We start from the raw sequence: 27,250 nt of genomic DNA on the forward strand, positions 1-27,250 counted from the left end.
TACGGGTAATAAATGATGTGACTCTATATTCACACGTTAACACACAGTGATTCAGAGCTTTTCTCTGGAAAATGGCCACAGACAGCCATTACTCGCCAAGCTTGTCAAGCTGTAGTTTATGAGGGAAAGGAAGGAACAGGTTTCTTTCTCCTGGGATTAAGGCTAAACATTGAAATGATATCTGTGATAATGTTGTTGCTTAAAGTCAGGGTGTTTTATGGTGAAAATTGAGAAGACCGATACCACTCACTTAGTATCCCAATTTTTTTGTGATAGCCTTGCATACTGTATATGTGATGTATGAAAATAAAATGTGTAAACTCATATGGAACAATCTGGTTTTCATCATATACCATTCTTACATTTGAGTGCCTATAGGCTACAGTATGTATCCATAATTCCACATAGGCTAATATAACATTTACCCTGTTTGGTCATTTCTCAGGGCTCTTATTTTGCTATTCCCTCTCTCATCGCCTATTTCCTGTGTAGAAGGAGGTGGTGTGTATTTGTTTTGGCCTGGGTGGAGTGTTGGCCCAATGCAGACCTCGCTGCAATGGGTGGGCGAGTGCCAGGCTTCTGTCTCCTGAGCCTACCCCAATCTCCTCAGTCCACCCCTAGCCCTGGCCTGGCTACCATCTCCCCTGTTCCAGCCACATGTCCCAGCCTGCATCCAGCCTGCAGCTGACTGTCTTACTGCAGCTCCAGGAAGAACTAAGTCTGCTGAGAGAGCATGAATCTACAGCAAACCCCCTTTTAATTACCACTGTAGACTGCTCTTCATTTGTGTGATTATTCTATGTAAGTCTAGTTATGTCCCGTGCTTAAGGACCACACACAAAATGTTGTGTAATATTTTTTATGAATGTTGGGACATAATATATACAGTTGGTCTGAGAAAATATGCCGGTTTAGCAAGGCAAGATCCCCATTAGTCCTGGTTTGGGATTGGGATGAAATTGTTTGTGACAGGGTTTTGTGTAGGAATGGGGGGGATTATTGACTGGACTGCTGAACGTAACGTTCCCTGAGAGATACTGACTGACTAGAGACTAACGTTGGCAACCGTCCAATCACAGAGGAGCTTCGTGTCATTAAAACAAAACAGTTTTTTTGTCCCCTGCTGACCCCTCCCTTGGTCGTTCGGTTCGAGGTTCGAGTGGTGACTCTCCACTGCCCAGGGGTCTGCAATTATAGAAATACGGTGGCCTGCTGGGATCAGTCCCAACCAGGCCCCTGCCTGCAGCACATGTTCACACAGCGAGCTACTTTTATGTCTGGATTGGCTGGATTTATCGACTGCTGATTTGAGTGTTCTATTCTAACCTTATCCAGGCTTCCTGTAATTTATGAGTGCCAATGTGACAGAGAAAGCTAACACCCTCGAGGATTTGCTTTGGGAGCCATTACTACTCTAGCATCATGCCAAGAATATGCCTATTGTTGGAATGAAGCCGGCTCAGGCTAATTGGTTGTTGTGTTATGGTAGTTAATTATGTGCAGCAGGTCATCGAATTAGAGAGGTGAAATAACATGGGTTTGTTTATGAATATGCTGGATAGGCTTTGGTTTATTATCTCTCTTTCTCTCCACTTTACTTGATTAATGAGGTTGCTCATGTTATTTACTTTTCCATGCACTTCAGTGGTAAAACAGTTGCCTGTTAAAACAGATGTCTCAGTAGCTCAACAGTTGAACATTGCTTCACCTCAAAAATCCTACAGTCCCTCTGCTTACAACAAAAATCCTACAGTCCCTCTGCTTACTGGTATTGATTAGTGAGGTGCAATACATGTCTTCTGTCCCCTCCTTTAACCTCCTTCTCCCTCTCTGACAGAGTCTGGGCTGCGATGAGTACCTGGGCTCAGGCAAGATGATGGACAATTGTGGGGTGTGTGGCGGGGACAACACGGCCTGTAAGCTGGTGTCAGGGCTCTTCCAGCAGCACAGCCTGAACAAGGTGGGCTACCACAAGATAGTGGAGATCCCAGAGGGAGCCACCAAGATCAACGTCACCGAGACGGTGAAGAGCAGGAATTACCTGGGTGAGTAGGACTGTGACTGACCAGTGTTTTAAACCGGGTCAGAATGTGTTACCTGCTGAGCTAAAGCCTAGACATTACCCACTGGGTACAGATGTCAATTCAACGTCTATTCCACGTTGGTTCAATGTCATTTCATTGAAATTATGAGGAAACAACGTTGATATGCCCAGTGGGTAGCTTGGGAGTCTTTCATGTCTGAGGCAAGGTTACTCAACACACAAGCATGGTTCCAAACCACCTCTGTTTAACTACAGAGTTACCAGCTCTTTATCCACGGCCCCTTAAGGCTCCATACATCTCTGTCTGAATCAGAACCATGAGCTATGACACATGCAATAACAATTTGAGGTTTTCCCTTCGACCACGTTAGATTATGTTTCATATTACATTTACAGTACTAATAAAAAGTCACAATTTAAAGATAAGCTTCAGGTTATAAAACATCTGACAGCAGTAGCTATTTTTGAAATATAATTTAGGCCATGTCTTGCTACATCCGTGCTGTGAGCCTGGTATCAGGCAGCAGGGAACAGCTGCTTCTTAAATTGATTTGATTCATTTAATTAAAAGGCAGCTCAAATACAGAGCAGGAGGGATTTTTCTGGAATTTTGGATGTGAGCATTTCTATGTTGTCAGTAGTAAGTAACCACACAGTGCACTTCTGGTTACAATCTTTTATTTAATTAATTGAATAAATAAGATCTTGTCTTTATATGAGAGCATAACAGTGTGACACAGAAGTGGGTCTATTGTGTTTTATTGTTGGAGACATTGGTTTTATATATATATATATATATGAGAGAGAGAGAGAGAGAGAGAGAGAGACTCTCACTTACTTCCCCTGGCCTGGCTGCTCCCCTCAGGGGTAAGTACATATACAAGCTTTCATTAGAGGACCTTTTCCTCCAGCCTTCCCATCCTTTTTAATTAAGGTGAGGAATTTCACTGCTGCCTAGAAAACCACCACTACTGACTGAACACAGCGATGAAACCTACTTTGAAACTACCTTTCTAAGTCAAAACTACTAACTGGGGGGGCCAAGTTATGCCTTGCTTTTTTAATATGAGTCCCCACTCAACCCCTACACAATACTTACTCAGTGAGTAAGCACCTAAGCAGGAAACGTAGAGTATGCGTGAACAATGGCTCCTTTCTGTGACTGCTGTGACTGCTGTTCCTGCGTCGTTTGGCGTTGTTGTTGGAAGAGTTCATATATCAGTGGGTAAAAGTGTGCTGTGATGCAACATCCTGGGGATAAACAGGACTGAGGATTCTTCCATGGAACTACTTATCGTTATGATTTTCCCCTGATGTTTGCCCCACTCTCCTCAACAGACTTCTGTTCTAGTTTATTTCTGCATGCCTAATATGTGCTTTAAGTTGTCCAAACACTCTTATATTCAGTAGTCTTAATGTTACTTGTCTAATGTTCAGCATTTAAAGAAAAATAGCTCACTCCTTTCAAAATACAGAAATCCTCAGAAAAAAAAGCTGTGTCTTTTGTAAATGAGCAAACCTGTTAGTAAAGAGCTGGCAAAGCTTTATGTTCATTGTGTAGCTGAATCTCTCAACTCTACAGCCAGTTTGGAGAATTCCATGGTTAGGGCAACAGGCCATCTGAAAAACATTACAGAAAAGTTACATACCTGAAAACTGGCAAGCAAAACATTTTGGGTCTATGTCAACAATGGACTAATGAAACAAATACCAAAATATTGTTTTTGGGGGCAGTTTTATTAACGGTCAACCATCAACTCATGGTCTGTCTGCAGCTCTGAAAAGCCGCTCAGGTCGCTCCATCATCAATGGGAACTGGGCCATTGACCGGCCAGGGGAGTATGAGGGGGTGGGCACCATGTTCACCTACCGACGACCAAATGAGGTCACCAGCACCGCCGGGGAGTCCTTCCTGGCTGAGGGGCCAACCAATGAGATACTGGATGTTTATGTATGTAATCAGTCAACTTGTATGTACAGTAAAATGTAGCTCATATTGACACATATTTCTCTGGCAGTTTACACTGGCACATTAAGTTGTAATTAACTTGTTCACTGAATATTTTTTTTGTCCTCAGGTGATCTACCAGCAGCCCAACCCAGGAGTGAGCTATGAATTCATCCTTCCCTCTGACAACCCTCCACAGCACCCCGACCACAGACCTGGAGGTGAGGCTCCCCATAGTTACTGATGCATCTGACTGGGACTGTATGGCCTGAATGAACTATTAGTCCACCAAGGGAGGGGGTCGACAAGCATCTCAATGACTGTGAGTTTTCCCCTGGTTTTGTTGGCTGAAATACCATGTTCGATCTCCCAGGGAACACTCTGTATGGGCAAAGTGGGAATGATCACCGGGGCAACCCCAACCAGGATGGGTACGATCCAGCAGGAGGGGGCAAGTACCCTCCCCAGGTACCGAACAACCAGGTGCCAGCAGTCCTGCCACCCAGACGTCAGAGAGAATACAACTGGAAACTGTCTGGGGCAACAGAATGTAGCGCCTCCTGTGGCAGAGGTAAGACATGGCATGTATCTTTGTCTGAACTGAAGCCCCAAAAGGTCTCAACCTCTGATGCTATGATTGATACTAGTTGATCAACTAGGTTTAACAGATTCCCACAGTGAGTAGTGACGATGCAGTATTGAGGCATGAACATCTAATGCTCTCCTGTGTATTGGTTTTCAGGTAGCAGGTACACCATCTTCCGCTGTGTCCACAGACTGAGCCATGAGCAGGTACCAGAGAACCAGTGTGACAGCAGCACCAGGCCCAGTTCACAGGAAGAGCCCTGCAACCTTCAGTCCTGCCCTGCCTTGTGAGAGACCCCTCTGTCTCAACCACACTTACATTACATACAGGGCTCTTAGACATTACACACACTGGTTCAATACATACACAGAGCTTTAGCAGAACTCATAGGACCCAGATTTCTATATTCTTCATGAAAAGTTCCTGACCCGTCCTCTTTATAGTCTAATAATTAGATCATAATTAGAATCTAATTGGACAATTGACCACATGTTTTATTAGCTATGTTGGTACCAAATAGCTATTGTGTCCCTCTGAACATGGGGCCTTGTGTGTCCTACTGTGCAGTTGGGACATTGGTGAGTGGTCGGAGTGCAGTAAGACATGTGGCCTGGGTATGCAGCACCGCCAGGTCTTGTGCAGGCAGGTGTATGCCAACCGGACCCTCAACGTCCACACCAGCCGCTGCCGCCACCTGGAGCAGCCGGAGACCACCAGCACCTGCCAGCTGAAAATCTGCAGCGAGTGGCAGATACAAACCGAGTGGAGCGCAGTGAGTGACAGCTGTCAATCAATATGCTTCAAATAATATTTGTTTCAAATACTTTAGCTGCACTTGTTTGAGCTTGCTCAGCGCATGGAACTATTAGAATAGTGTTAAAAGTGTAAACCTACCCCACCCATCTGAGGCAGGCTCAATCAAACGTTCTAAGTACTCAGACAAGATTTAACATACTGTATTAGAAGAATGTATCAGAAAATACATGAACCCCAATTAGATAAATGTTATCATTCCTCTAAAGTTGCTTGCATTCCTTATCATAAATGAAACCTAAGCAAGTATTCTATGGAGCATTTTCCCAGTTGTTTTCACAGACAACAGGTTACATTCATCAGAGAGAACTGACCCATGTTTACAGTGTGAGATGACCTGAAAACTACCCCTATAGTATTTTTACTGTCCCTCCTGTGTTTCCCCAGTGCTCTGTTCCCTGTGGTGTGGGCCAGAGGACCAGGGAGGTGCACTGTGTCAGCAACGTGGGAGACTTTGTGTCGGACGAGGAGTGCAACATGAAGCTGCGACCCAGTGACAATGAGAACTGTGACATGGGGCCCTGTGCTAAAAGTTGGTTCTTCACTGAGTGGGGGAATAAGGTATGTATGTGTAGGACTGAGGACATGGACTCTCAAGATCACCGTCTAACACTTTTCTAACCTAATACTGTAGTAATTGTTGAACTTGATTGGATTGCATCTACTACAGTATTATAGATGCAAGATTATAATTGAATACAAATTGACTTGATGCTAGTGTTAAAAATGGGGGTGATACTAGGACCGGGATCCAATCAGATAGAGCTTTGTCAGCTTTGCACCTTTTAAAGGCAATGTTCCCCATTCACAGTAAACGCTGCATATGCCGGCTCAATTGGAAATTACCTTTGAAAGTGCACTATACACAGATCTACCTCTGATCGGATTGAATCACGGCATAGGTCAACTGTTTGTATTGTCACTTACCATGTCTTTGCTCTCTGTAGTGTTCTGCTGAGTGTGGGATGGGTGTGCGGACCCGAGGCGTACTGTGCCTGACCAATCACATCAGCAGCTTGCCTCTGGAGGGGTGTGGCCATGAGCGCCCCACTGACTCTCAGGTCTGTAATCACGGCCCCTGTGAGAGTCGCATCGAGTGGTTTACAGCCCCCTGGAGTCAGGTAAGACAGGACAACATGGGGTCAAACTGGGCTTGTAGGGACACATCATCTGGGAAAAGATTAGGATGAGGATTTGCTGCTGATTTTACAGATGTCTCCTATCCATTTCTTACATTTTTGCTGATGTCTCATGTCAGTGTTGTAAAGAGGAACACTCAGATGTTACAAATCCATTGTCCATTATTTCCATTTGAAATAGCTTTTTAGTTCAAGACTAGGCTTAATCTCTGTCCAGGAAACCAGCCCTGTAAGTAAGGTGTACCTTCTATAACTCAGGTCGGCCAATCAACTGAGCCAATGATGCCTTTTTCTTTTTTTAAATAAAAAAACAAAACATGTTGAAACAGTTCAGATGCCTCATGTCATGCCCATGTGTAGTATTACCTATGGTATTTTCTCCTTCCCCCAGTGTTCAACGGAGTGTGGCTCGGGCAGCCAGCAGAGGGCAGTGGTGTGTCTGATGAAGACTGACGAGGGGTTCAATGTAATGCCGCCCTACGAATGTTCTTCTCTAGACAAGCCTCTTAATCAGCAGAGCTGCAACCTAAAGTCCTGCGGGGCAAAGTGGTACCACACAGACTGGAGCGCTGTGAGTAACTGTACACGCACATGCCCACACATGCGTGCACTCACACATGAAAAAACAGACACACGCTTTTATGTGGAGTTGTGAAATACACTCTCTTGAAAGTGTAATTGAAGAAAGGGAGAATGAGGTTTGCACTGTATTCTCTGTCCCTGCAGTGTTCTAAGACGTGTGAGGGGGGCTTCCGTGTGAGGGAGGTGCGCTGTCTGTCTGATGACATGCTTTCCAGAGAGGGCTGTGAGGAGGAGCTGAAACCAGTGGAGAGAGAGGAGTGCAACCCAGAGCCCTGCGTGCCACACATAGGTCAGTTACTACTGTGTAGTAAACATGGATCTGGGGCCAAGGCACCTCCGCTGGAATGTCATACAGTTGGATTGGTTAATGATGGCTGGTCTGGTCCTAACTACTGCCAGACAGTTTTAATGAGGATTAGAGGGGATTTTAGTCTGAAATGGTTCAACATTTATGAAGATCTTATTCCATACAGAAAACTTGTGAAAATACTTAAAGTTTTCTAAAACTTAAAATCACTGATCATCACTGACTTTCGATGTTATGATTGTTTTTCAGACGAGAACTGTCGAGACAAGTATTTCAACTGCAATGTGGTGGTCCAGGCACGTCTCTGTGTGTACGACTACTACAAAACAACCTGTTGTGCCTCCTGCACACGAGTGGCCCACAGACAGTCACAACACAGGGCACTCAGCTAGCCCCCTCTCCCCAGGCCTCAGACCTCTAGGGGGCCTGACACAGTGCCCAGAGCAGGCCCTCAGTCCCTGGGCCAAACACACTGACCCACAGTGGAGAGGACAGCCTAGAACCTGACTCTTGGTGGACACTGACTGGACACTATAATATGAGTGCTGAAAATACAGACTGAAAAACTGAAAGACTGCAAAGAAAGGAAGTGAAAGCCCAACTTGTTTTTGGCATGTGAGGAGATTGCCAATGGGCAATACGGGAAACTGAATGGTTCTTGTAGGATGGTTGTGAAGGACACGTTTAACAGGGCTATGAGTGGAGGAGCTCTGGTGAGGCGAGATGATAGACAGAACACCAAACCCAAGAATATGGAACCACTTTATGGACTGTAACCAGAATCCCCTCCAGTAAAAGTTCCCGTCTGGGTTTATATTGTGTTTCATGGGAAGCAGTTTGCCGCTGCCATTCACCTGAATGGATTAAGGTCTTGAAAAAGGTCTTTGGCCGAAACGTTGACAGAATAAACTGCTACCGCATCTGTGATGAGACTCTTGACTACCATGGCTCTCTTGGATTACATTAAAAAAGAGGAAGCTACAGTATGAAAGGAAAGCAAGATTGTTTGTTTTGCATAATGTATAGACTGTACACATTTTAATAAGCTTCTTTACGCTCTAAAATCCACCATATTTATGATCTAATTAACTACATGTAGTATTAAGTTGCCAAAGCTTGCTCTTAAATCATCCCCAATTACGTATCATGAGGGCTCTATTCAATACTCTCCTACACAGCAGTTTAGTTGACCAAAGATTTCACTATTTCACAGGAGGACGTGTCAAACAGTAATTGCTCAGTCCAGATCTATGGCCGTATTTAATCTGTACCGGTGAAGCGTTACAGATGGCGCAATATAAATGTTAAGGTAATTTCTGATTGAGCCAACATATGCAGTGTTTACCGTGATGCAGTCTCCGCTAATATGGAACATTGCCTTTAGATTTCAAACACGCTGTAACGCTTAACTTCTGCGATACGGATTGAATAGAGCCCCAAGTTATGGTGCTAAGACAACTTAAGTTGTAAAGTGACAGCTCACCAGTTTTACACAGCAACCCTCTAACAAATTAAGCTCTAAAATGTTCATGTGTTGTAGTGTATCATATATTTTGCATCACTGCTGCGTGTATATACTGTGTATATACAGAACCAGTCAAAAGTTGACACACCTACTCATTCAAGGTTTTTTTATTTGTACTATTTTCGACACTGTAGAATAATAGGGAAGACATCAAAACTATGAAATAACACAAGGAATCTTGTAGTAACCAAAAAAAGGTTAAACAAATCAAAATACATTTTAGATTCTTCAAACAGCCACACTTTGCCTTGATGACAGCTTTGCATTCTTGGTATTCTCTCAACCAGCTTCACCTGGAATGCTTTTCCAACACTCTTGAAGGAGTTCCCACATATGCTGAGCACTTGTTGGTTGCTTTTCCTTCACTCTGCGGTCCAACTCATCCCAAACTATCTAAATTGGGTTGCTTGTGGAGGCTAGGTCATCTGATGCAGCACTCCATCACTCTCCTTCTTGGTAAAATAGCCCTTACACAGCCTGGAGGTGTGTTGGGTCATTGTCCTGTTGTAAAAAAGATAGTTTCACTAAGCAAAAACCAGATGGGATAGTGTATCGCTGCAGAATGCTGTGGTAACCATGCTGGTTAAGTGTGCCTTGAATTCTAAATAAATCAGTGTCACCAGCAAAGCACCCCCACACCTCCTCCTCCATGCTTCATGGTGGGAACCACACATGCGGTAATCATTAGTTCACCTACTCCGCATTTCAAAATTACTCATCAGATCAAAGCACAGATTTCCACCAGTCTAATGTCCATTGCTCGTGTCTCTTGGCCCAAGCAAATTTCTTCTATTGGTGTCTTTTAGTAGTGTTTTCTTTGCAGCAATTACACCATGAAGGCCTGATTCACGCAGTCTCCTCTGATGTTGAGATGTGTCTGTTACTTGAACTCTGTGAAGCATTTATTTGGGCTGCAATTTCTGAGGCTGGTAACTCTAATGAACTTATCCTCTGCAGCAGAGGTAACACTGGGTCTTCCTTTCCTGTGGCGGTCCTCATGAGAGTCAAGTCTCATCAAAGCGCTTGCTGGTTTTTGCGAATGCACTTGAAGAATCTTTCAAAGTTCTTGACAGACCTTCGTGTTTTAAAGTAATAATAGACTGTCATTTCTCTTTCCTTATTTGAGCTATTCTTGCCATAATATGGACTTGGTCTTTTACCAAATAGGGCTATCTTCTGTATACCACCCTACTGTACATATACCTTGTCACAACACAACTGATTGGCTCAAACGCATTAAGAAGGAAAGACATTCCACAAGTTAACAAGGCACACCTGTCAATTGAAATGCATTCAAGGTGACTACCTCATGAAGCTGGTTGAGAGAATGCCAAATGTGTACAAATATGTCAAGGCAAAGGGTGGCTACTTTGTTGAATCTCAAATAAAAAAATATATTTTGATTTGTTTAACACTTTTTTGGTTACTGCATGATTTGATGTGTTGTTTTGATGTTTTCACTATTATTCAACAATGTAGAAAATAGTAAAAATAAAGAAAAACCCTGGAATGAGTAGGTGTGTACAAACATTTGACTGATACTATATATATATATATATATATATATGATTGAGTGAGTGAGTGAAGAAGTTGCTGAACTGAAGGAAATTCAGCAGGTCCTCCCAGTGACTGAACAGAGCAGAAAGCCCTCTATTTATTTATTGGGGTCCCCAGGGAGGGCACCAGTGGCCCCTTTTGGCTGCAGGGTTAAAACGTCTGTTACCTCTCCACCAATCGCTGCCTAGGAAAGGGATGTAGGCATTCCAGAGCCCACGGGATGGTTAAAGCAGATGGTTAGAAATTCTAGAACACTATACTTCTTAAAGAGAAGGTAAAAGAACTACTACATTTGCGTGAGATAAAAAGATTACACCATTGTACATTTCTATGCTCATGGGAAAATTGAAACATTAATTCACTAAAAGGATACTGGATTATTCATGACACTATAACTGCAGTAATGTACCACAATTTTCACAAATAATTTTTTTAAAAAGTACATTTGATTAAATTGAAACTGTTACTCATGTAGGCCTGGTAAACATCTAAACAAAGGTGATAAATTGACCATGCCAGTAAAGTATTATGCCATTATTTTGTCCTTTATCCTGTATTGTACCTCAAGAGCAAGGAGTTCCCTTTTGATTGCATCCATCCTAGTAACATTCACTGTAAGAAAAGGTTGAGGATTCTCATCCTGTATGTATTGTATGTGTAATGAGATGCTACGTCTGGGATGGACTCAATAGCTAAAAACATGAAAATACAGTGTATTCAATGCAACTGAGTTAAAGGGAATTAACTGAATTTGCCAACTGCCAAGTATTTAAGTTGAATGATTTAACACCATCTCTTTTTTATTTTTAAATCAGACACATGGTGTATGACTGAAATGCTATACTTTAGTATTTGGAATTCTAATGCAAACATCTGCAATGTACACTACTTCATAATTGAAATGGGAAAGGTTTGATTGACACTTTTGGAGAGAATAGGTAAATAAGTGTTTACTTATTTAGTGCATATATGTAGTCATTCCATTTATTTGAACACCAGTTCACTGGTGGTGTGAATCAAATCTGTAACAAATAAGGGCATCGATACAAGGCAACTCTTCTTACCAGAGCTACATGAACTTCACAATGACTTAAGGACCCCATCTAGTGAAGACTGGCAGTATTACTACACAGTTGTAGTAAACCAACCCACTGTTCCATGACACTATGATCACTGGCATTTACAACTGGAAGCACACTCTACAAATGTCACAGAACGCAAAACTGCAAGTTGAGGGGTTTATTTACTTCAATTGCACTGTATTTTATGAGAATTGTATAAACGTCCAAGAAAATAAAGTCTCTATTACGCACAGTCATAAAGCAATTAACTAGGCACTGAAATATTGTCAACCGTCAACACTGTTTTTACGTGGCAAGATGGCCACAGCAATTTAATTCACTGCATTTTCACAATAATCATCTTTATCACTAAGAGCTTCAAATAGTATAGGTAGTTTAACCTGCATTTGTTTATTAGTGTGTTATGCTACTGATACTGCATTCACTGAGATTAAACAGACACCTTTCTAGATTGAAAAGTTCTGCATCTAATGCATCCATTATTGATTATATATGGCATTATGTAGACTGGCAAGATATCATTAGAGAAACTGCATCTCTTACATCAGAAAACAGATATTCTCTCCACAATTAGGAGTGAAAATACCATTTGGTTAGATCAGCTTGGATATGAGTGACGTTATTTAGAAGGATTTTCCACGGTCGGCCATGAAAGCCTCAATCTCCTCCACTGTACGAGGGACACAGGTGAGCAGCTCCATTCCGCTGGCAGTCACCGCAATGTCGTCCTCAATACGCACCTGGAGAGAGGAGGAAATATCCAGGAAGACACATGAGGGTCAGAGCCAAGGTTAATAATTAACAGCAGATAATAATCAGGGGAAGCAGTTATAGCAGAAGACTTAACAGAACAGCATAATGTGTATATTATTTGCTGCCATGGAGTAGATTGAGACAAATGGGTTTCTATGTGCAAGCTTTGGGTGGTTGACATTGACAGTAAAACCAGCACACTAATGAGTACAAACTGTCTGTGGATAGGTAAACGTACCCCTCCAAAGCTGCGGAAGCGGGTCAGCACTTCATTGTTGATGAAGCAGCTCTGGGCTGGGTTGGCCAAGGCCTGGTCCAGCAGGTGGTTGATGAAGTAGATACCAGGCTCCACAGTCAGGACCATGCGTTCCTGCACCAGACGGCCCATCCTCAAGCTCTTCAGACCGGGCTCGTTGACCCGCTCAATACCCTGTGTAACCAAGAAAAAGCGGCATGACACGGACGTTAGCTTTGTTGTTAGAACTTTCTGTAGCACTGATCATTGATGAATAGAATACTGTATCCATCTCTCTGGTACTGACCTCTGGGTATCCGCCCACGTCGTGCACGTCGATGCCCAGCAGGTGTCCCAGGCCGTGGGGCATGAAGACAGAGCCCATGTGGACCTTCAGCATGTCCTCCACACTCCCATGCAGGATCCCAATCTTCACCAGCTCCTCTAGGTGAACCCGGTCAGCCAGACGGTGCATCTCTGTCCACTTGACCTCTGAAACACAAGACCACCTTCAGTCAGGTTTTTAAATCGGAGGTTAAAAGTTTCAAAGCAGCCTAGTATGCAGGTGATAATGACCGGTGGTGAGGATATGGCATGTTCTGTGGTAGTCTTCAACAAATTAATATATTTAAGGTATAATCCTTCCTTGTGCCCAAGCTAAGTATGTACTGTATGTTTAGTGAATGCTTCCGCTGTCCTGCCTGTGTACAGTAGGATCATACCTGGTTTAATGGCAGCCATGACAGCCCGTGATGACTTGAGCACAGCCTCATAGATGGCCTTCTGGTCTGGAGTGAACTTTCCATTGGCTGGGAAGGAGCAGGTGATGTCAGAGGAGTAGCAGTAGTATTCTCCACCCATGTCAAACAGACTGCAAGGAAAAACCACACGTCACAGTTAGATCAGTGTTACTGCTCACCCAAAGGGCTCTACAGCCATTCTGGCATCATTATTTCCAAACATAAATCAGAGAAATTGTTCACAGCATGTACATCAGAATGAATACAACTTTTGCCTTTCAAAGGTGCTCATGTTGTGTCACCATGGGCGCTCCACACAGCCACTTTAAATCTCCATCAGTATCCCTATGCACACAGCAGCCTGACTTATGTTCAAAGCCAGTCCAAGCTATGCTCCGTCTATGAGTAAACCCATGGGAGAGCCACTCATTGGATCCAGCTGACAGTGAGAACAAAACACCCTACTATACTAATGACAGCAGGGGAGGTGTAGCTCTCTGAGATGTACAGTATTCCATTAAACAAAACAGATCACTGCAAGTGTTTTTGATATACAAATTCAAGACAAAATTAACACAGAATATAATAAAAACCAAGCAAACAACCCCAAAAGGACAATTGAGGAGTGGAATAACTTCACATCATGTGAAATGATCGCCGACTTACCACATGTCTCCGTCATCGATGGTCTTGTCATTGGGAGCTCCTGCATGGCCGTAGTGCAGGACTGAGCCGTTGTTTCCACTGATGAAGATTTAAGCATACGAGTAGGTCATTATAGAGGCACTGAACACACGCCAGACAGAGCAATAGAACCTCATTTCTGTAAGTCAAAATGTAACACAGATGTCACGCATTTCAGATATGTTCTCCATTAAATTAACCCATTTGTGTGTAGCAAAGGGAAGTAAGTGCCTTACGTTCCACAGATACAGGTGTAGGAGGTGTGACGCATTCCCCCATGAGAGTAGCAGTAGTGCTGGAACAGGCTGCAACAGAAAAGCACTGACATGAGCGACCATACACAAGAAGCTCCACAGTTCTAACAATGAAGTGTAATCAAGGGTTTACCTCCTTTTTGATATTGATTAGCCTAGAATACAAGGGAGTCATCTAAACCTCCCACCTTGAAGATCTCCATCGCATGATACTTAACTGGAGGACAGTATAATAAAAGCATTTGGACTCATCTTCACTTGGTTATTGGTCTATTCACTGGAGACTTGAGTCAGTGATTACATATTCTCTGCTGCACGTTCTTTCTGCAGTCAATTAGTCAGATAGTGGGCTGGCGAGGGGCACTGCTATAGTAGCTCAGATTATTTACATTCTTCAGCCACACAGATGAAGGTTTAATTAAAAACACAAAAAGCTGCCAACTAGAAACAGGAAATTGATTCAGCTCAGTGGGTGGCTGTTACTTCATCGTAAAATACACTCGCCTCCATATGTATTTGGACAGTGAAGCCATTTTTTCCATTTGGCTCTATACTCAAGCATTTTAGGTTTGAGATCAAATGTTTCACACGAGGTGACAGTACAGAATGTCACCTTTTATTTGAGGGTATTTTCATGCATACTGTATCCGTTTAACCATTTAGAAATGAAAGCAGTTCATGTATTGTCCCCCCCATGTGAGGAAGTCAATAGTATTTGGACAAATGTGCTTAGTGTATCAAAGTAGTCAAAAGTTGAGTATTTGGTCCCATATTCCTTGCACGCAATGACTACATCAAACTTGTGACTCTACAAATTAATTGGATGCATTTGTAGTTTGTTTTGGATTATGTTTTGCCCAGTAGTAGAAATAAAATGATTAGTCATCATTCATCATTCATAGTGAGTAGATAAAGATATTTCTTATAAATAACACTTCTAAAATCCTCATAACGCCATGATTAAGAAAAATCATGAATGAATCATGAATAATGATCAGTGAGATGCTGTTCAGAGGCTACAAAACAACATGCTAACCCCTCACCATTACCAGTAACGAGGTTAAAAATGGGGGGGGGGTGATGATATTTTTGCCTCTAACCTTTTCCACGATTCATTCATGATGGTCGATTATCCTGGTAGCATTCACATGAATATAGAAGTGTTCAGAAGCATCTCCTATTCTTACTTATAATAAATGCATCCAACACGTTTTTAGTCACAAGCTTGATGTCGTCATTGCATGCAAGGAATATGGGACCAAATACTACACTTTTGACTACTTGAAAACACTATGAAAATTGGTCCAAATATACTTATGACTTCAGTAGTTATCAGATCAGACGTGCTGTGAATGTAGTCCAGAGGAACACACCTTGATAGATAAGGAACGTACTGTTTTACCATCACCTTTATGGTCAGACGGGACATAGTACACCACCTCGTCATACAATATGCCTTTATACAGTACAAACAATTCAATATAGCTGGCATACCCTTCATGATAAAAAGCTCCACTCACCTCTCCATTTCATATTCTTTCTGTCCAGGTCTCACATGCTTCATGATCTGAGGAGAAAGACAACAGCACTTCAGGTTGGCTATACCTGTGATATACAAGGCTGCAAGTGGGCAATAATGACTCAGATGTATTCTTTTAGCTTTGTGATTATATTCATATATTAATCATGATATAACAACATGGTGAGCTCCAAAAGTACTGGGACATTGACACATTTTGGTTGTTTTGGCTGTGTACTCCAGCACTTTGGTTAAAGTGCAGACTCCCAGCTTTAATTTGAGGGTATTTCCATCCATATCAGGTGAAATGTTTAGAAATTACAGCACTTTTTGTACATAGTCGTCGTCCCCCCCCCATTTTATTGGGACAAATTAACTCATATATACTGTACATGTGTTCTAAAGAAGTAAAAAATTCAGTATTTGGTCTCATATTCCTAGCATGCAATGATTACATGAAGCTTGTGGCTCTAGAAACTCGTTGATGCATTTGCTGTTTGTTTTGGTTGTGTTTCAGATTATGTGGTGACCAATATAAATTAATGGTAAATAAAGTAGTGTCATTTTGGAGTCACTTTTATTGGAAATAAGAAGAGAATATGTTATTAAACACTTCTACATTCATGTGGATGCTACCATGACTACGGATAGTCCTGAATGAATTGTGAATAATGATGTGAAAGAAAGTTACACACAAATATCATACCCCCAAGACATGCTAACCTCCCAACATTAAAATAACAGGGGAGGTTAGCCTTTTTTGGGAGGTATGATAGATGAGCGTCCAACTCTCTCACTCATCTTATTCACAATTGAGTCAGGACTACTCATAATCATGGTCGCATCCACATGAATGTAGAAGTGTGTAGAAACATTTTCTTATTTACAATAAAAGTGACTCCAAAATAACACAATACATTATTTACCATTACTCTATATTGGGCACAAAATCATCTGAAACTCAACCAAAACAAACAGAAAATGCATCCAACAAGTTTGAAGAGTCACACGCTTGATGTAGTTATTGTGTGCTAGGAATATGGGACCAAATACTAAACTTTGGACTACTTTAATACACATAAGTGAATTTGTCCCAATACTTTCGGTCCCCTAAAATCCAAAATGCACAGATCAAATGAGATGAGCCAGAATCTGGAGCTCCTTCTCCCCCTGTGGCAGGTATGTCTGTCTGTCCTGCAGGATTTTACCTCTTTATGGGCTTCACTGGAAATCCGGTTAGTGTATCGCAGAACCTCCAGCTCCATGTCAGTCTTAGTCAGCCGGCTGCAGGAAGAGAAGGAACAAGGAGTCAAGGGCCTCTTAGATCAATAGGCCAGGTGTATATCTCTATATTATAAATTGGGTGGTTTGAGCCCTGAATGCTGATTGGCTGAAAGCCGTGGTATGTCATATACCACGGGTTTGACAAAACATTAATTTTTACTGTTCAATAACGTTGGTAACCAGCTTATAATAGTAATAAGGCACCTCAGGGTTTGTGGTAATATAATATACACTATCTGTGTTCTGTCCACGCCAATATACCATAGCTGAGGGGTGTATTCAGGCACTCCACATTGTGGCGTGCGTAAGAACAGCCCTTAGCCGTGGTATATTGGTCATATACCACACCCCCTCAGGCATTTTTGCTTAATTCCATCATGCACAAACACGTACTAGGCTTGGCTTATAGCACCCAGCCAGAAACAAAAGATTGATGATCAAAGCTAAAGCTCTGTGTTTATGTGTGTGCTTTATATTTGGTAGCTCATAATGAATGCAGAAATAATACCTGTATTACTCATCCATGCCTCACTGCTGGAGGAGCTTTACACTCTCCTCTTTATCTTTCAGGAAAATCAGCTTCTTACCATATTGTTAGGGAGGTGTTTTTCTGATTCTATTCTTGGTTATGGTTTCTACCACCATTTATGTCTTAATGATTCTCTTCCCATTAGACATGCAGTCACCACCTCAGATGACTCAGTGTGAAACAGGCACAGACTAATAAGGTTTCACAAAAATAGTTCCACACAACAGAAAAGCAGCAGCAACCAATGGTTACGAGCTGGATATAGTATCATACAGTACTTACCATTCCACAATGACTGGATGCAGAAAAGTGTTGTTCACTTGGAATCTGAAATATCATATTTATCAAGGTTATACATTCAAGCAAATAAATTAGAAATACAAAGTTTCAAATGGACATCAATTGATGCCAATTAAACGTACTGGCTGATTCCTTCAAAGGAGGCTTCGCGGCAGGTACTCCCACTATCTGTGTTCTGTCCACGCTGGAAGAAACATAATACAATTACCAGGCCCACTTTCACGTCTCTTAAAATAATACTTTATCTAATGAATTGCTACTGTAAACCACTATCATAGCATCAACAGAATATATTAAGGACATACCAAAGTGAGAAGAGCTCCAAGCTTCATCTTGGAGAAGACATCAGCAATCTGTAAGAGTTCAGACAGAAAGGCAGAATTGTCGAGGAATCAGAGAACTGACACTATCAAATAGAGGGAAACGAGTGAAGCTACAAGATCACAAGCTAAGCTACAACACTACAAAGATGGGTAAGGTGTACAGTATGTGCATGCAAACGTGACACACTAACTTACATCACAGGTGTATTGCACCTCATCGACTGCGTATTTCTCCTTGAAGTATTCCCGCGGATGGATCCTGTCAATAGACAATGACACAATCGGTTTTAATGAGAAGGCCTAAGGAGTATTCTTTGAGTGTCTTTGTGAGTCCATGATGCTGAAAGTGGTAGGCTGTCTCCTGAGGCTGATCACATTCACATATAGTTTGAGTTACAGTCACTGACTCACTCTCCCATCCAGGTTGCATAGCTCTCAGGCAGTTTGGGGACAAAGAGGATGGATTTTCCTGTGTCCACATCGATGCCTCCGTAGCAGTCGGCTTCAGTTACTCCAAAAGCCCAATGAAAGAAGGACTCCTACAGAACCACATGAGTCAAAAGAGTCAGCCAGGGTCTGTTCAGTCACACCTCCATCCATCTCATCAATGTGTGATCCTATGTGGCTCAGCTGGTAGAGAAACGCTAGGATTGTGGATTCAATTCTCGCTGGGGTCATCAATATGAAAAGGTATGCACTTATTACTGTATGCCGCTTTAGGATAAAACAATTGCATATCTGTAACTGACTGTTAGGGCTAGGCCCCTTTTTTTCTCTACTTCCTGCCTGAATGACGTGCCCAAAGAAAAACTGCCTGTAGCTAAGGCCCTGAAGCTAGGATATGCATATAATTGGTACCATTGGAATGAAAACACTTTGACGTTTGTGTAAAAATGTTAAAATAATGTAGGAGAATATAACAGATATGGTAGGAGAAAATCCAAAGAAAAACCAAACAGAATTTTGTTTTTTTGGAGAAATCATCCTCTTAGAAATGCAAGAGAAAGGTCATATTGAAAATTAGCTCCCTGGATGCAATTCCCATGGCTTCCACAGAGTGACAGCAGTCTATGTTCAAGGTTTCAGGCGTGTAACTTTAAAAACGAATAAGAAATAACAGTTTTAGGAGAGGGACACAGTCTTGGAAATTCATGTTTGCGTGCGTCATGAAGCCATTACGCACCTGCTAAAATCGCTTTCCTATTGAATATACTTCTTTCCAAAATAAATATTATAGTTTGATTACATTTTAGGGTATCTGAGGAGTAAATAGAAAAGTATTTTGACTTGTTGAAACAAAGTTTAGTGGTAGATTTTCGGATTAATTTCTCTGCAAATTGAACGAGTGGATTACTCAAATCGATGGCGCCAACTCAACAGACTTTTTGGCATATAAAGAAGGACTTTATCTAACAAAACGACACTACATGTTATAGCTGGGACCCTTTGGATTGCAAATCAGAGGAAGATTTTCAAAAAGTATGTGAATATTTAATCATTATATGTGAATTTATGAAACCTGTGCCGGTGGAAAAATATTTTGTGGGGCACCTTCCTCAAACAATCGCACGGCATGTTTTCGCTGTAATAGCTACTGTAAATCAGACAGTGCAGTTAGATTAACAAGAATTTAAGCTTTCAGCCAATATAAGACACTTATATGTACATAAATGTTTCAAATCCATAATATTTATGATTTGAATTTTGCGCGCCGGAAATTGTCACCGGAAGTTGTCCCGTTAGAGGGACACCGATCCTTATATGTACCTGTCTGAAGAGCATGTCTGTATCGGTGCAGTATCTCTGCTTCTGCTCCCCTCCCTGCAGCACGACTACAGACTTGGGGGCCACCCCATCCTTGGCCTTCAGGCCTTGGCACAGCCGCCGCCGGTTCTCAGCAAACAGGGCTGCTGACACTCTCAGGGTGTCTTTACCCAGCCAATACACAGGTCTACAGAAAGACAGCATTGGGAAATGGGTTAATATATTGTACATTACTGTCTAGTACTTTTCTATTTTCAGTTAGCTAACCCAATTGCCTGCCTTTGTTTCAGTTCGGCTGATTCTATCTAAAACAATAAATCAATAAAAATACTTATAAACCCCTTAGGAAATATACTATGTAAAAAACAAATCATTATACTGCACAGTTATGAAAGTTACATTTTTAGTGAAACTTTAGCAGAAGTGGTGAGGACATAGACGTTGACCATTTTTAGGACTATTGCCCTAAATGGATCTGGTTTCAATGATCCCCAGTGTGTGGAAAAGATAACACTTGATCTCTGGAGAGTGCTCCCTTCCTTGTGTGATTTATTAACAACAAAGACAGATTTACATGATCAAAGGTCACTAAACTTAGAGTTGTTGATCACCAACCTGCCTCAGATTTTGTCAACTCAACAATAAGATGTCTAAACACTTCTGTGATCATGTGAGTGGGTTTCAATGTGCACTTCCTGTTTTAGATATGTAGTATATTTAAACAAGAAACACGAGCTATGATTGGAGGATAGAGTATAATGCATCATATCACCTCTATATTAATTAATAACAATTGGAGCATTGACATATTGTAGGGATGGGGGAAATCGATATAGTAGAGCAGTGGTCACCAACCAGTCGATCTTCTAGGCATTCCTAGTTGATCACCAAACATAACATATCTGTAGAAAAGCCAACGATAAAGGCTTGCGCTCCTTTATTTATTTGACTTTGCGCTTTTGGCGGAAGGTGCACTTGATTCAGAAGCCCTGCATGCCAGGCAGGCAAACTGTTCTGAACCATTTCAAACTCCACCTACCCAGCGGACCAGAAGAGCTGTCGTTAAATCAAAAATGTTATCACCATGCCGAGTAACGCTTCCACAACACCACAGCACAGTTTGATACTAGCCTACGTGAGATTTCATAATTTTTAAAACCATTACCAGGGATAAACTGTCAGAATACAGAAAAGCACTGCTGTTTTCATGAGTGAGTTTGTTTAAAAAAAAAAATTGCAACACTGTCAACACTTTTACAAAACGCGCTTCTCCCTACTTCCTCGTGCCACAGCTGCAATGAATTAGTAGCTAAGTGTATCGATAGGCCTGCGTTTTTATTATTAGCAGCTCGTCATGTCTATTTTAATGTTGAGGAATATTTCACTTTCTCTAGTCATACAGTAGGAACATGAATTTGTGCATGAGGCAAAAACAATGCGGTGCGACTCAAGTTTTGCCATCAGTGGTAGGATGGTGTCCTCTCTCTGGCCTGTCTCACCGGAGGAAAGGAGAGAACAGGGACAGGGAGAGGTAGACCCTCTGCTGGTACCATCAGTCCAGTAAAATAAAAAAGCAAAGTTCTTCAATTTATGCTCAGCTATGCCTCGCAAGTGGTACAACTGATATATTTTGTTATCAAAGCTCGAGTTTTTAAATATAATATGGTCTTATAAGAACAATATTGCCAGGCCAAGCACATATACTGTAGCCAATAATGATGCGATAACGTTTCTGACCTACTGCACAAACTTCATTCCTACAGAACTGTTTTTATTAATGTTGAATAGGCTTACATGTTTTTAAAATAATCTGAGTGGTAGATCTCAGCTTGTTTTTTGACTGCAAAAGTGATCAAAAGTGCTACTACCAATCGTGATAACATCGTATCCTGAGGTCCCTGGCAATTATTCCGGAAACAACCCGTCTGTAAAGATACTAGCTAATATTATCCACAAACTGGAGCTGTAACCACCTGTTTTTCCCTATTATGCGAATAAATGTAAAGTCAGACTTAATGGCAACGTTGCTCATTGATGTCTGACTGCCAGCCTGCAAAAACTACGCCGCTATTTTCTTGTGCTTGACAGCTAGCTCCGGTAACGAGAGTTACCTTAATTGATCAGGTTTATGCAGATAGCTAGCAAGCTAACAATTCGTGCATTATAATTGGTTTAATTCAGAATCAGTGGCCAAGTACGCTTAACAGAAAGAGAAATCACAGAAATAATACAAAACAGAATATACTCACTCCTGTCGTGCAGCCATGTTGCTCAAGACTGGAGGTGTCATGTGACAATGGCTTCGCTTGTGAAGCCGATCAGCTGATTATGGCTGAACAAAATGTATGTCGGCAGTATGAAATATCAAGCCGCGAACCGAATGATGCTTGAAATAGTATGGCCATTTATTTGATCCACTAACTTGAAATATATGTTAGGGTTGTATTGCATGGTAAGGTCTTTATAACTGTCTTTCAGAAAACCCCCAGGGAGTTGTTTCAGTTACAAATCCACTTTTTTTTCCATCAGTAAACGTCACACACTATTTAAATGTTTGTGTTGGATATATACCTAGTGTTCAGATTTTAGTTTTTATTATGAACCAACTTTTGAGGTGTTATTTCATTCTCAATTTCATTGTCACTCTTTAGTGAATATCCTTGACATATTTTCTCACTGATAACTTCTACAGAAGTCTGTTATCGCACACAAGTTATGTAACTTATTATGGCCTTTCTTTTTATCAGAAGCAGCAATTATTTCAACACTTAGTTCAAGGTTCAATAAAGCATTTGCAGATACTGTGTGACTCAGGCTGCATTTACACAGGCAGCCCAATTCTGATCTTTGCCAAAAGATCTGATCTGATTGGTTAAAATACCCATTAGTGGCAAAAAGATCTGAATTTGGCTGCCTGACTGTCATAAATTGAAAATGCATCCCAGCCCTAACAGTATTGACTATTATGGACATGCTCCACTTGGATTAGGAGGGCAGTGGGGTGAATTTGTTTCAACTGCACAGATTCATGTAACCCATTTCAGAGACCTTATTACAGTGTAATTATAATGCAATAACCCATGTTAATGTGTACTAGGTAGATAAGTACATGCAGTAAAGTTGTACTTTCCACCGCTAAATTCAGTACTGTACTCCGTACAGCATGTACTTCCTAGCCAGTGTAAATGCATAGATTATTCTCCTGACAAGGATCCCGCTCCACATCCTGACCAACACCAGACATACACCATTAGAACTACTGCTATAACTTAGAAATATAATTAACATATCAATGAGTTGCTGGTGCTTGTACTCTGCCTGGATGCTACAGAGTACACCCCAAGACACACCCTATCCCCTCAGCCCTCAAATGAATTGGACACTTCTGATGACGTAGCATGACGTCTGACGAGTATACACTTGCAGGGCAAGGGGCGTGGGAGGAAGGAATCATTTTTAAATGAACCACCCTTGGCTGGAAATTTGTCACTCATTCATCCCCTGATGATTGTGTTTTCAGCCACCGGTAGCTTTATATGTGCTACAGTCAATTATGAGTGCATGTCTACTTATATTAAATATATAATTATTAATAAACACCTACTGTATGATAGCTAACAAATGAATTTGCTTACTAACTTCTGAAGAAGGAAAATGTTTTATTTCTACAATTTCCAAAAGACAACCAAACAAAAACATATTTACTTTTTACGAGATGTGGTTGTGCCATCAAGGACATTAGTAGCACCATTTCTAACTTTTCTTAGCAGATGTACAATAGTTGCGAATTGAATTACAGTGCCTTGCAAAAGTATTCATCCCCTGTGGTGTTTTTCCTATTTTGTTGCATTTACAACCTGTAATTTAAATGGATTTTTATTTGAATGTCATGTAATGCACATACACAAAATAGTCCAACTTGGTGAAGTAATATTTTAAAAATGAACAAAAATAAACAGAAAAGTGGTGCGTGCATATGTATCCACCCTCTTTGCTATAAAGCCCCTAAATAAGATCTGCTGCAACCAATTACCTTCAGAAGTCACATAATTAGTTAAATAAAGTCCACCTGTGTGCAATGTAAGTGTCACAGGATCTCAGTATATATACACCTGTTCTGAAATGTCCCAGAGTCTGCAACACCACTAAGCAAGCAGCACCACCAAGCAAGCGGCACTATGAAGACCAAGGAGCTCTCCAAACAGGTCAGGGACAAAGTTGTGGAGAAGTACAGATCAGGGTTGGGTTATAAAAAAATATCAGAAACTTTGAACATCCCACGGAGCACCATTAAATCTGTTATAAAAATGGAAAGAACATGGCACCACAACAAACCTGCCAAGAGAGGGCTGCCCACCAAAACACACGGACCAGGCAATTAATCAGAGATGCAACAAAGAGACCAAAGATAACCCTGAAGGAGCTGCAAAGCTCCACAGCGGAGATTGGAGTATCAGTCCATAGGACCACTAAGCCATACACTCCACAGAGCTGGGCTTTACGGACGAGTAGCCAGAAAAAAAGCCATTGTTTAAAGAAAAAAATAAGCTAACACGTTTGGTGTTCGCCAAAAGGCATGTGGGAGACTCCACAAACATATGGAAGAATGCACTCTGGTCAGATGAGACTCAAATGTAGCTTTTTGGCCATCAAGGAAAACGCTATGTCTGGCCCAAATGCAACACCTCTCATCACCTCGAGAACACCATCCACACAGGGAAGCATGCTGGTGGCAGCATCATTCTCTGGGGATGTTTTTCATCGGAAGGGACTGAGAGACTGGTCAGAATTGAAGAAATGATGGATACCGCTAAATACAGGGAAATCCTTGAGGAAAACCTGTTTCCGTCTTCCAGAGATTTGAGACTGGGACGGAGGCTCACCTTCCAGCAGGACAATGACCCTAAGCATACTGCTAAAGCAACACTCCAGTGGTTTAAGGGGAAACATTTAAATGTCTTGGAATGGCCTAGTCAAAGCCCAGACCTCAATCCAATTGAGAATCTGTGGTAACACTTAAATATTGCTGTACACCAGCAGAACCTATCCAACTTGAAGGAGCTGGAGCAGTTTTGCCTTGAAGAATGGGCAAAAGTCCCAGTGGCTAGATGTGCCAAGCTTATAGAGACATATCCCAAGAGACTTGCAGCTGTAATTGCTGCAAAAGGTGGCTCTACAAAGTATTGACTTTGGGGGGGGTGAATAGTTATGCACGCTCAAGTTTTCTGTTTTTTTTGTCTTATTTCTTGTTTGTTTCATAATAAAAAATATTTTGCACCTTCAAAGTGATATGTTGTGTAAATCAAACGATTCAAATCCCCCCAAAATCAATTTTAATTCCAGGTTGTAAGGCAACAAAATAAGATGAATACTTTCGCAAGCCACTGTATGCGGAGTTTCAGGCCCCAGAGTGAACATAATTGTACACTCGCAAAGCCAACTTAAAACAAGGGCAGAGGGGTTTACGTTGCAAACTTCCCTTGCTTGGCTAATCATTTGGACCACCCTCCAAGATGGCAACGGGGATTCCCCCAAGGGCATAAGGCGAGGGTAAGTGGACGAGGGTGTGTCTTTTAAGTGTTTGGACCACAGTCAGTGTCTCACCCTGGATGGTTCAGGAAGTACTGACATCTGGGTAGCTGCCCACTTCATGCACGTCGATGCCCAGCAGGTGTCCCAGGCCATGGGACATGAAGACAGAGCCCATGTGGACCTTCAGCATGAACTCCACACTCCCACGCAGGATCCCAATCTTCATCAGCTCCTGACAAACCCGGTCAGCCAGAAGGTGCATCTATGTCTACTTGACCTCTGAAACACAAGACTCATCCAGGCACGTTTTGTGGACTGGATATAGTATTCACTATTAAAGGCATAGACCATTTGATTTGCTCACTAGCATATATGAATGAAGAGAGTTGACACTTGATTTAGACATATTTGTAAGTATGCATGTGTTTTGAGTGGGTTGCGTCACTGATGTGATCTTCCTGTCTGGGCTGGCGCCCCGCCTTGGGTTGTGCCGTGGTGGAGATCTTTGTGGGCTATACTCGGCCTTGTCTCAGGATGGTAAGTTGGTGGTTGAAGATATCCCTCTAGTGGTGTGGGGGCTGTGCTTTGGCAAAGTGGGTGGGGTTATATCCTTCCTGTTTGGCCCTGTCCGGGGGTATCATCGGATGGGGACACAGTGTCTCCTGACCCCTCCTGTCTCAGCCTCCAGTATTTATACTGTAGTAGTTTAGGTGTGGGGGGGTAGGGTCAGTTTGTTATATCTGGAGTACTTCTCCTGTCTTGTCCGGTGTCCTGTGTGAATTTAAGTATGCTCTCTCTAATTCTCTCTTTCTCTCTATCTCGGAGGACCTAAGCCCTAGGACCATGCCTCAGGACTACCTGGCATGATGACTCCTTGCTGTCCCCAGTCCACCTGGCCGTGCTGCTGCTCCAGTTTCAACTGTTCTGCCTGCGGCTATGGAATCCTGACCTGTTCACCGGATGTGCTACCTGTCTCAGACCTATTATTTGACCATGCTAGTCATTTATGAACATTTGAACATCTTGGCCATGTTCTGTTATAATCTCCACCCGGCACAGCCAGAAGAGAACTGGCCACCCCTCATATCCTGGTTCCTCTCTAGGTTTCTTTCTAGGTTTTGGCCTTTTCTAGGGAGTTTTTCCTAGCCAACGTTCTTCAACACCTGCATTGCTTGCTGTTTGGGGTTTTAGGCTGGGTTTCTGTACAGCACTTTGAGATATCAGCTGATGTACGAAGGGCTATATAAATACATTTGATTTGATTTAATGACCTGGTTTAATGAGAGCCATGATGGTCCATGATGACTTCAGCAAAGCCTCATAGAGTGCTTTCTCCACCCATGTCAAACAGACAATAAATTGTTCCCAGCATGCACATCAGAATGGATAAAAGTTTTGAGTGGAGGCGGTTTGCCTTTCAAAGGTGCTCATGTTGTGTCACCATGGGCGCTCCAAACAGCCACTTTAAATCTCCATCAGTATCCCTATGCACACAGCAGCCTGCCTCAGGTTCAAATACAGTCAAGCTGTGCTATGTTTATGAATAAACTCATGGGATATAAGACTCTAAAGGATCCATCTTCTGTGTATCACAATTTTAAACCTGCTCAACTTTCAACCTCTAAGACAAACATTCAAGAAGAATCCAGTGGGTATGTTAAAGAGGCTTTCCAAGAGTTCCCCTTTCAAGCACCATCGTCTTTTTAATACCCTCTTAGATGTTTTGTCTTTCAGTGGTTCTGGACCAGTT

General features: G+C 42.0%; 2 protein-coding genes across 2 annotated transcripts in view; one reads left to right on the plus strand and one right to left on the minus strand.

The window, feature by feature from the left end:
• LOC115113757 (thrombospondin type-1 domain-containing protein 4-like) overlaps positions 1-12,027 on the plus strand; it is a 51,892-nt gene extending 39,865 nt beyond the window's left edge. The window contains exons 8-18 of the mRNA XM_029641735.2: positions 1,838-2,045; positions 3,820-3,995; positions 4,123-4,213; positions 4,366-4,563; positions 4,735-4,864; positions 5,146-5,350; positions 5,779-5,952; positions 6,339-6,512; positions 6,922-7,101; positions 7,257-7,401; positions 7,669-12,027. Coding sequence (XP_029497595.2) covers positions 1,838-2,045; positions 3,820-3,995; positions 4,123-4,213; positions 4,366-4,563; positions 4,735-4,864; positions 5,146-5,350; positions 5,779-5,952; positions 6,339-6,512; positions 6,922-7,101; positions 7,257-7,401; positions 7,669-7,811 — 1,824 coding nt within the window. The 3' untranslated portion in view covers positions 7,812-12,027. The remainder of the gene's footprint in view (positions 1-1,837; positions 2,046-3,819; positions 3,996-4,122; positions 4,214-4,365; positions 4,564-4,734; positions 4,865-5,145; positions 5,351-5,778; positions 5,953-6,338; positions 6,513-6,921; positions 7,102-7,256; positions 7,402-7,668) is intronic.
• Positions 11,726-22,324, minus strand: pepd (peptidase D). The gene is made up of 15 exons (XM_029641736.2): positions 22,218-22,324; positions 19,972-20,155; positions 18,616-18,743; positions 18,400-18,463; positions 18,187-18,234; positions 18,004-18,065; positions 17,864-17,908; positions 16,977-17,052; positions 15,770-15,816; positions 14,232-14,300; positions 13,978-14,055; positions 13,294-13,442; positions 12,879-13,063; positions 12,575-12,766; positions 11,726-12,323 (listed from the first exon to the last, which is right to left on the minus strand). The coding sequence occupies exons 1-15, from the start codon at positions 22,256-22,258 to the stop codon at positions 12,207-12,209; spliced, it is 1,485 nt and encodes a 494-aa protein (XP_029497596.1). The 5' UTR covers positions 22,259-22,324; the 3' UTR covers positions 11,726-12,206.
• Positions 22,325-27,250: the final 4,926 nt, after the last annotated feature.

This window comes from Oncorhynchus nerka, linkage group LG28 (genome assembly GCF_034236695.1).
Source record: "Oncorhynchus nerka isolate Pitt River linkage group LG28, Oner_Uvic_2.0, whole genome shotgun sequence".
Lineage (NCBI taxonomy): Eukaryota > Metazoa > Chordata > Actinopteri > Salmoniformes > Salmonidae > Oncorhynchus > Oncorhynchus nerka.

Bases quoted from the DNA above. Each gene is read 5' to 3' on its own strand.
- pepd (XM_029641736.2), bottom strand. From the start codon at position 22,258: ATGACACCTCCAGTCTTGAGCAACATGGCTGCACGACAGGA. The intron at 18,235-18,399 runs GTAAGTTAGTGT...GAACTCTTACAG, and splicing joins AGGTGCAATACACCTGTGAT to ATTGCTGATGTCTTCTCCAA. The intron at 14,301-15,769 runs GTGAGTGGAGCT...TTTCTGTTGCAG, and splicing joins AAAGAATATGAAATGGAGAG to CCTGTTCCAGCACTACTGCT.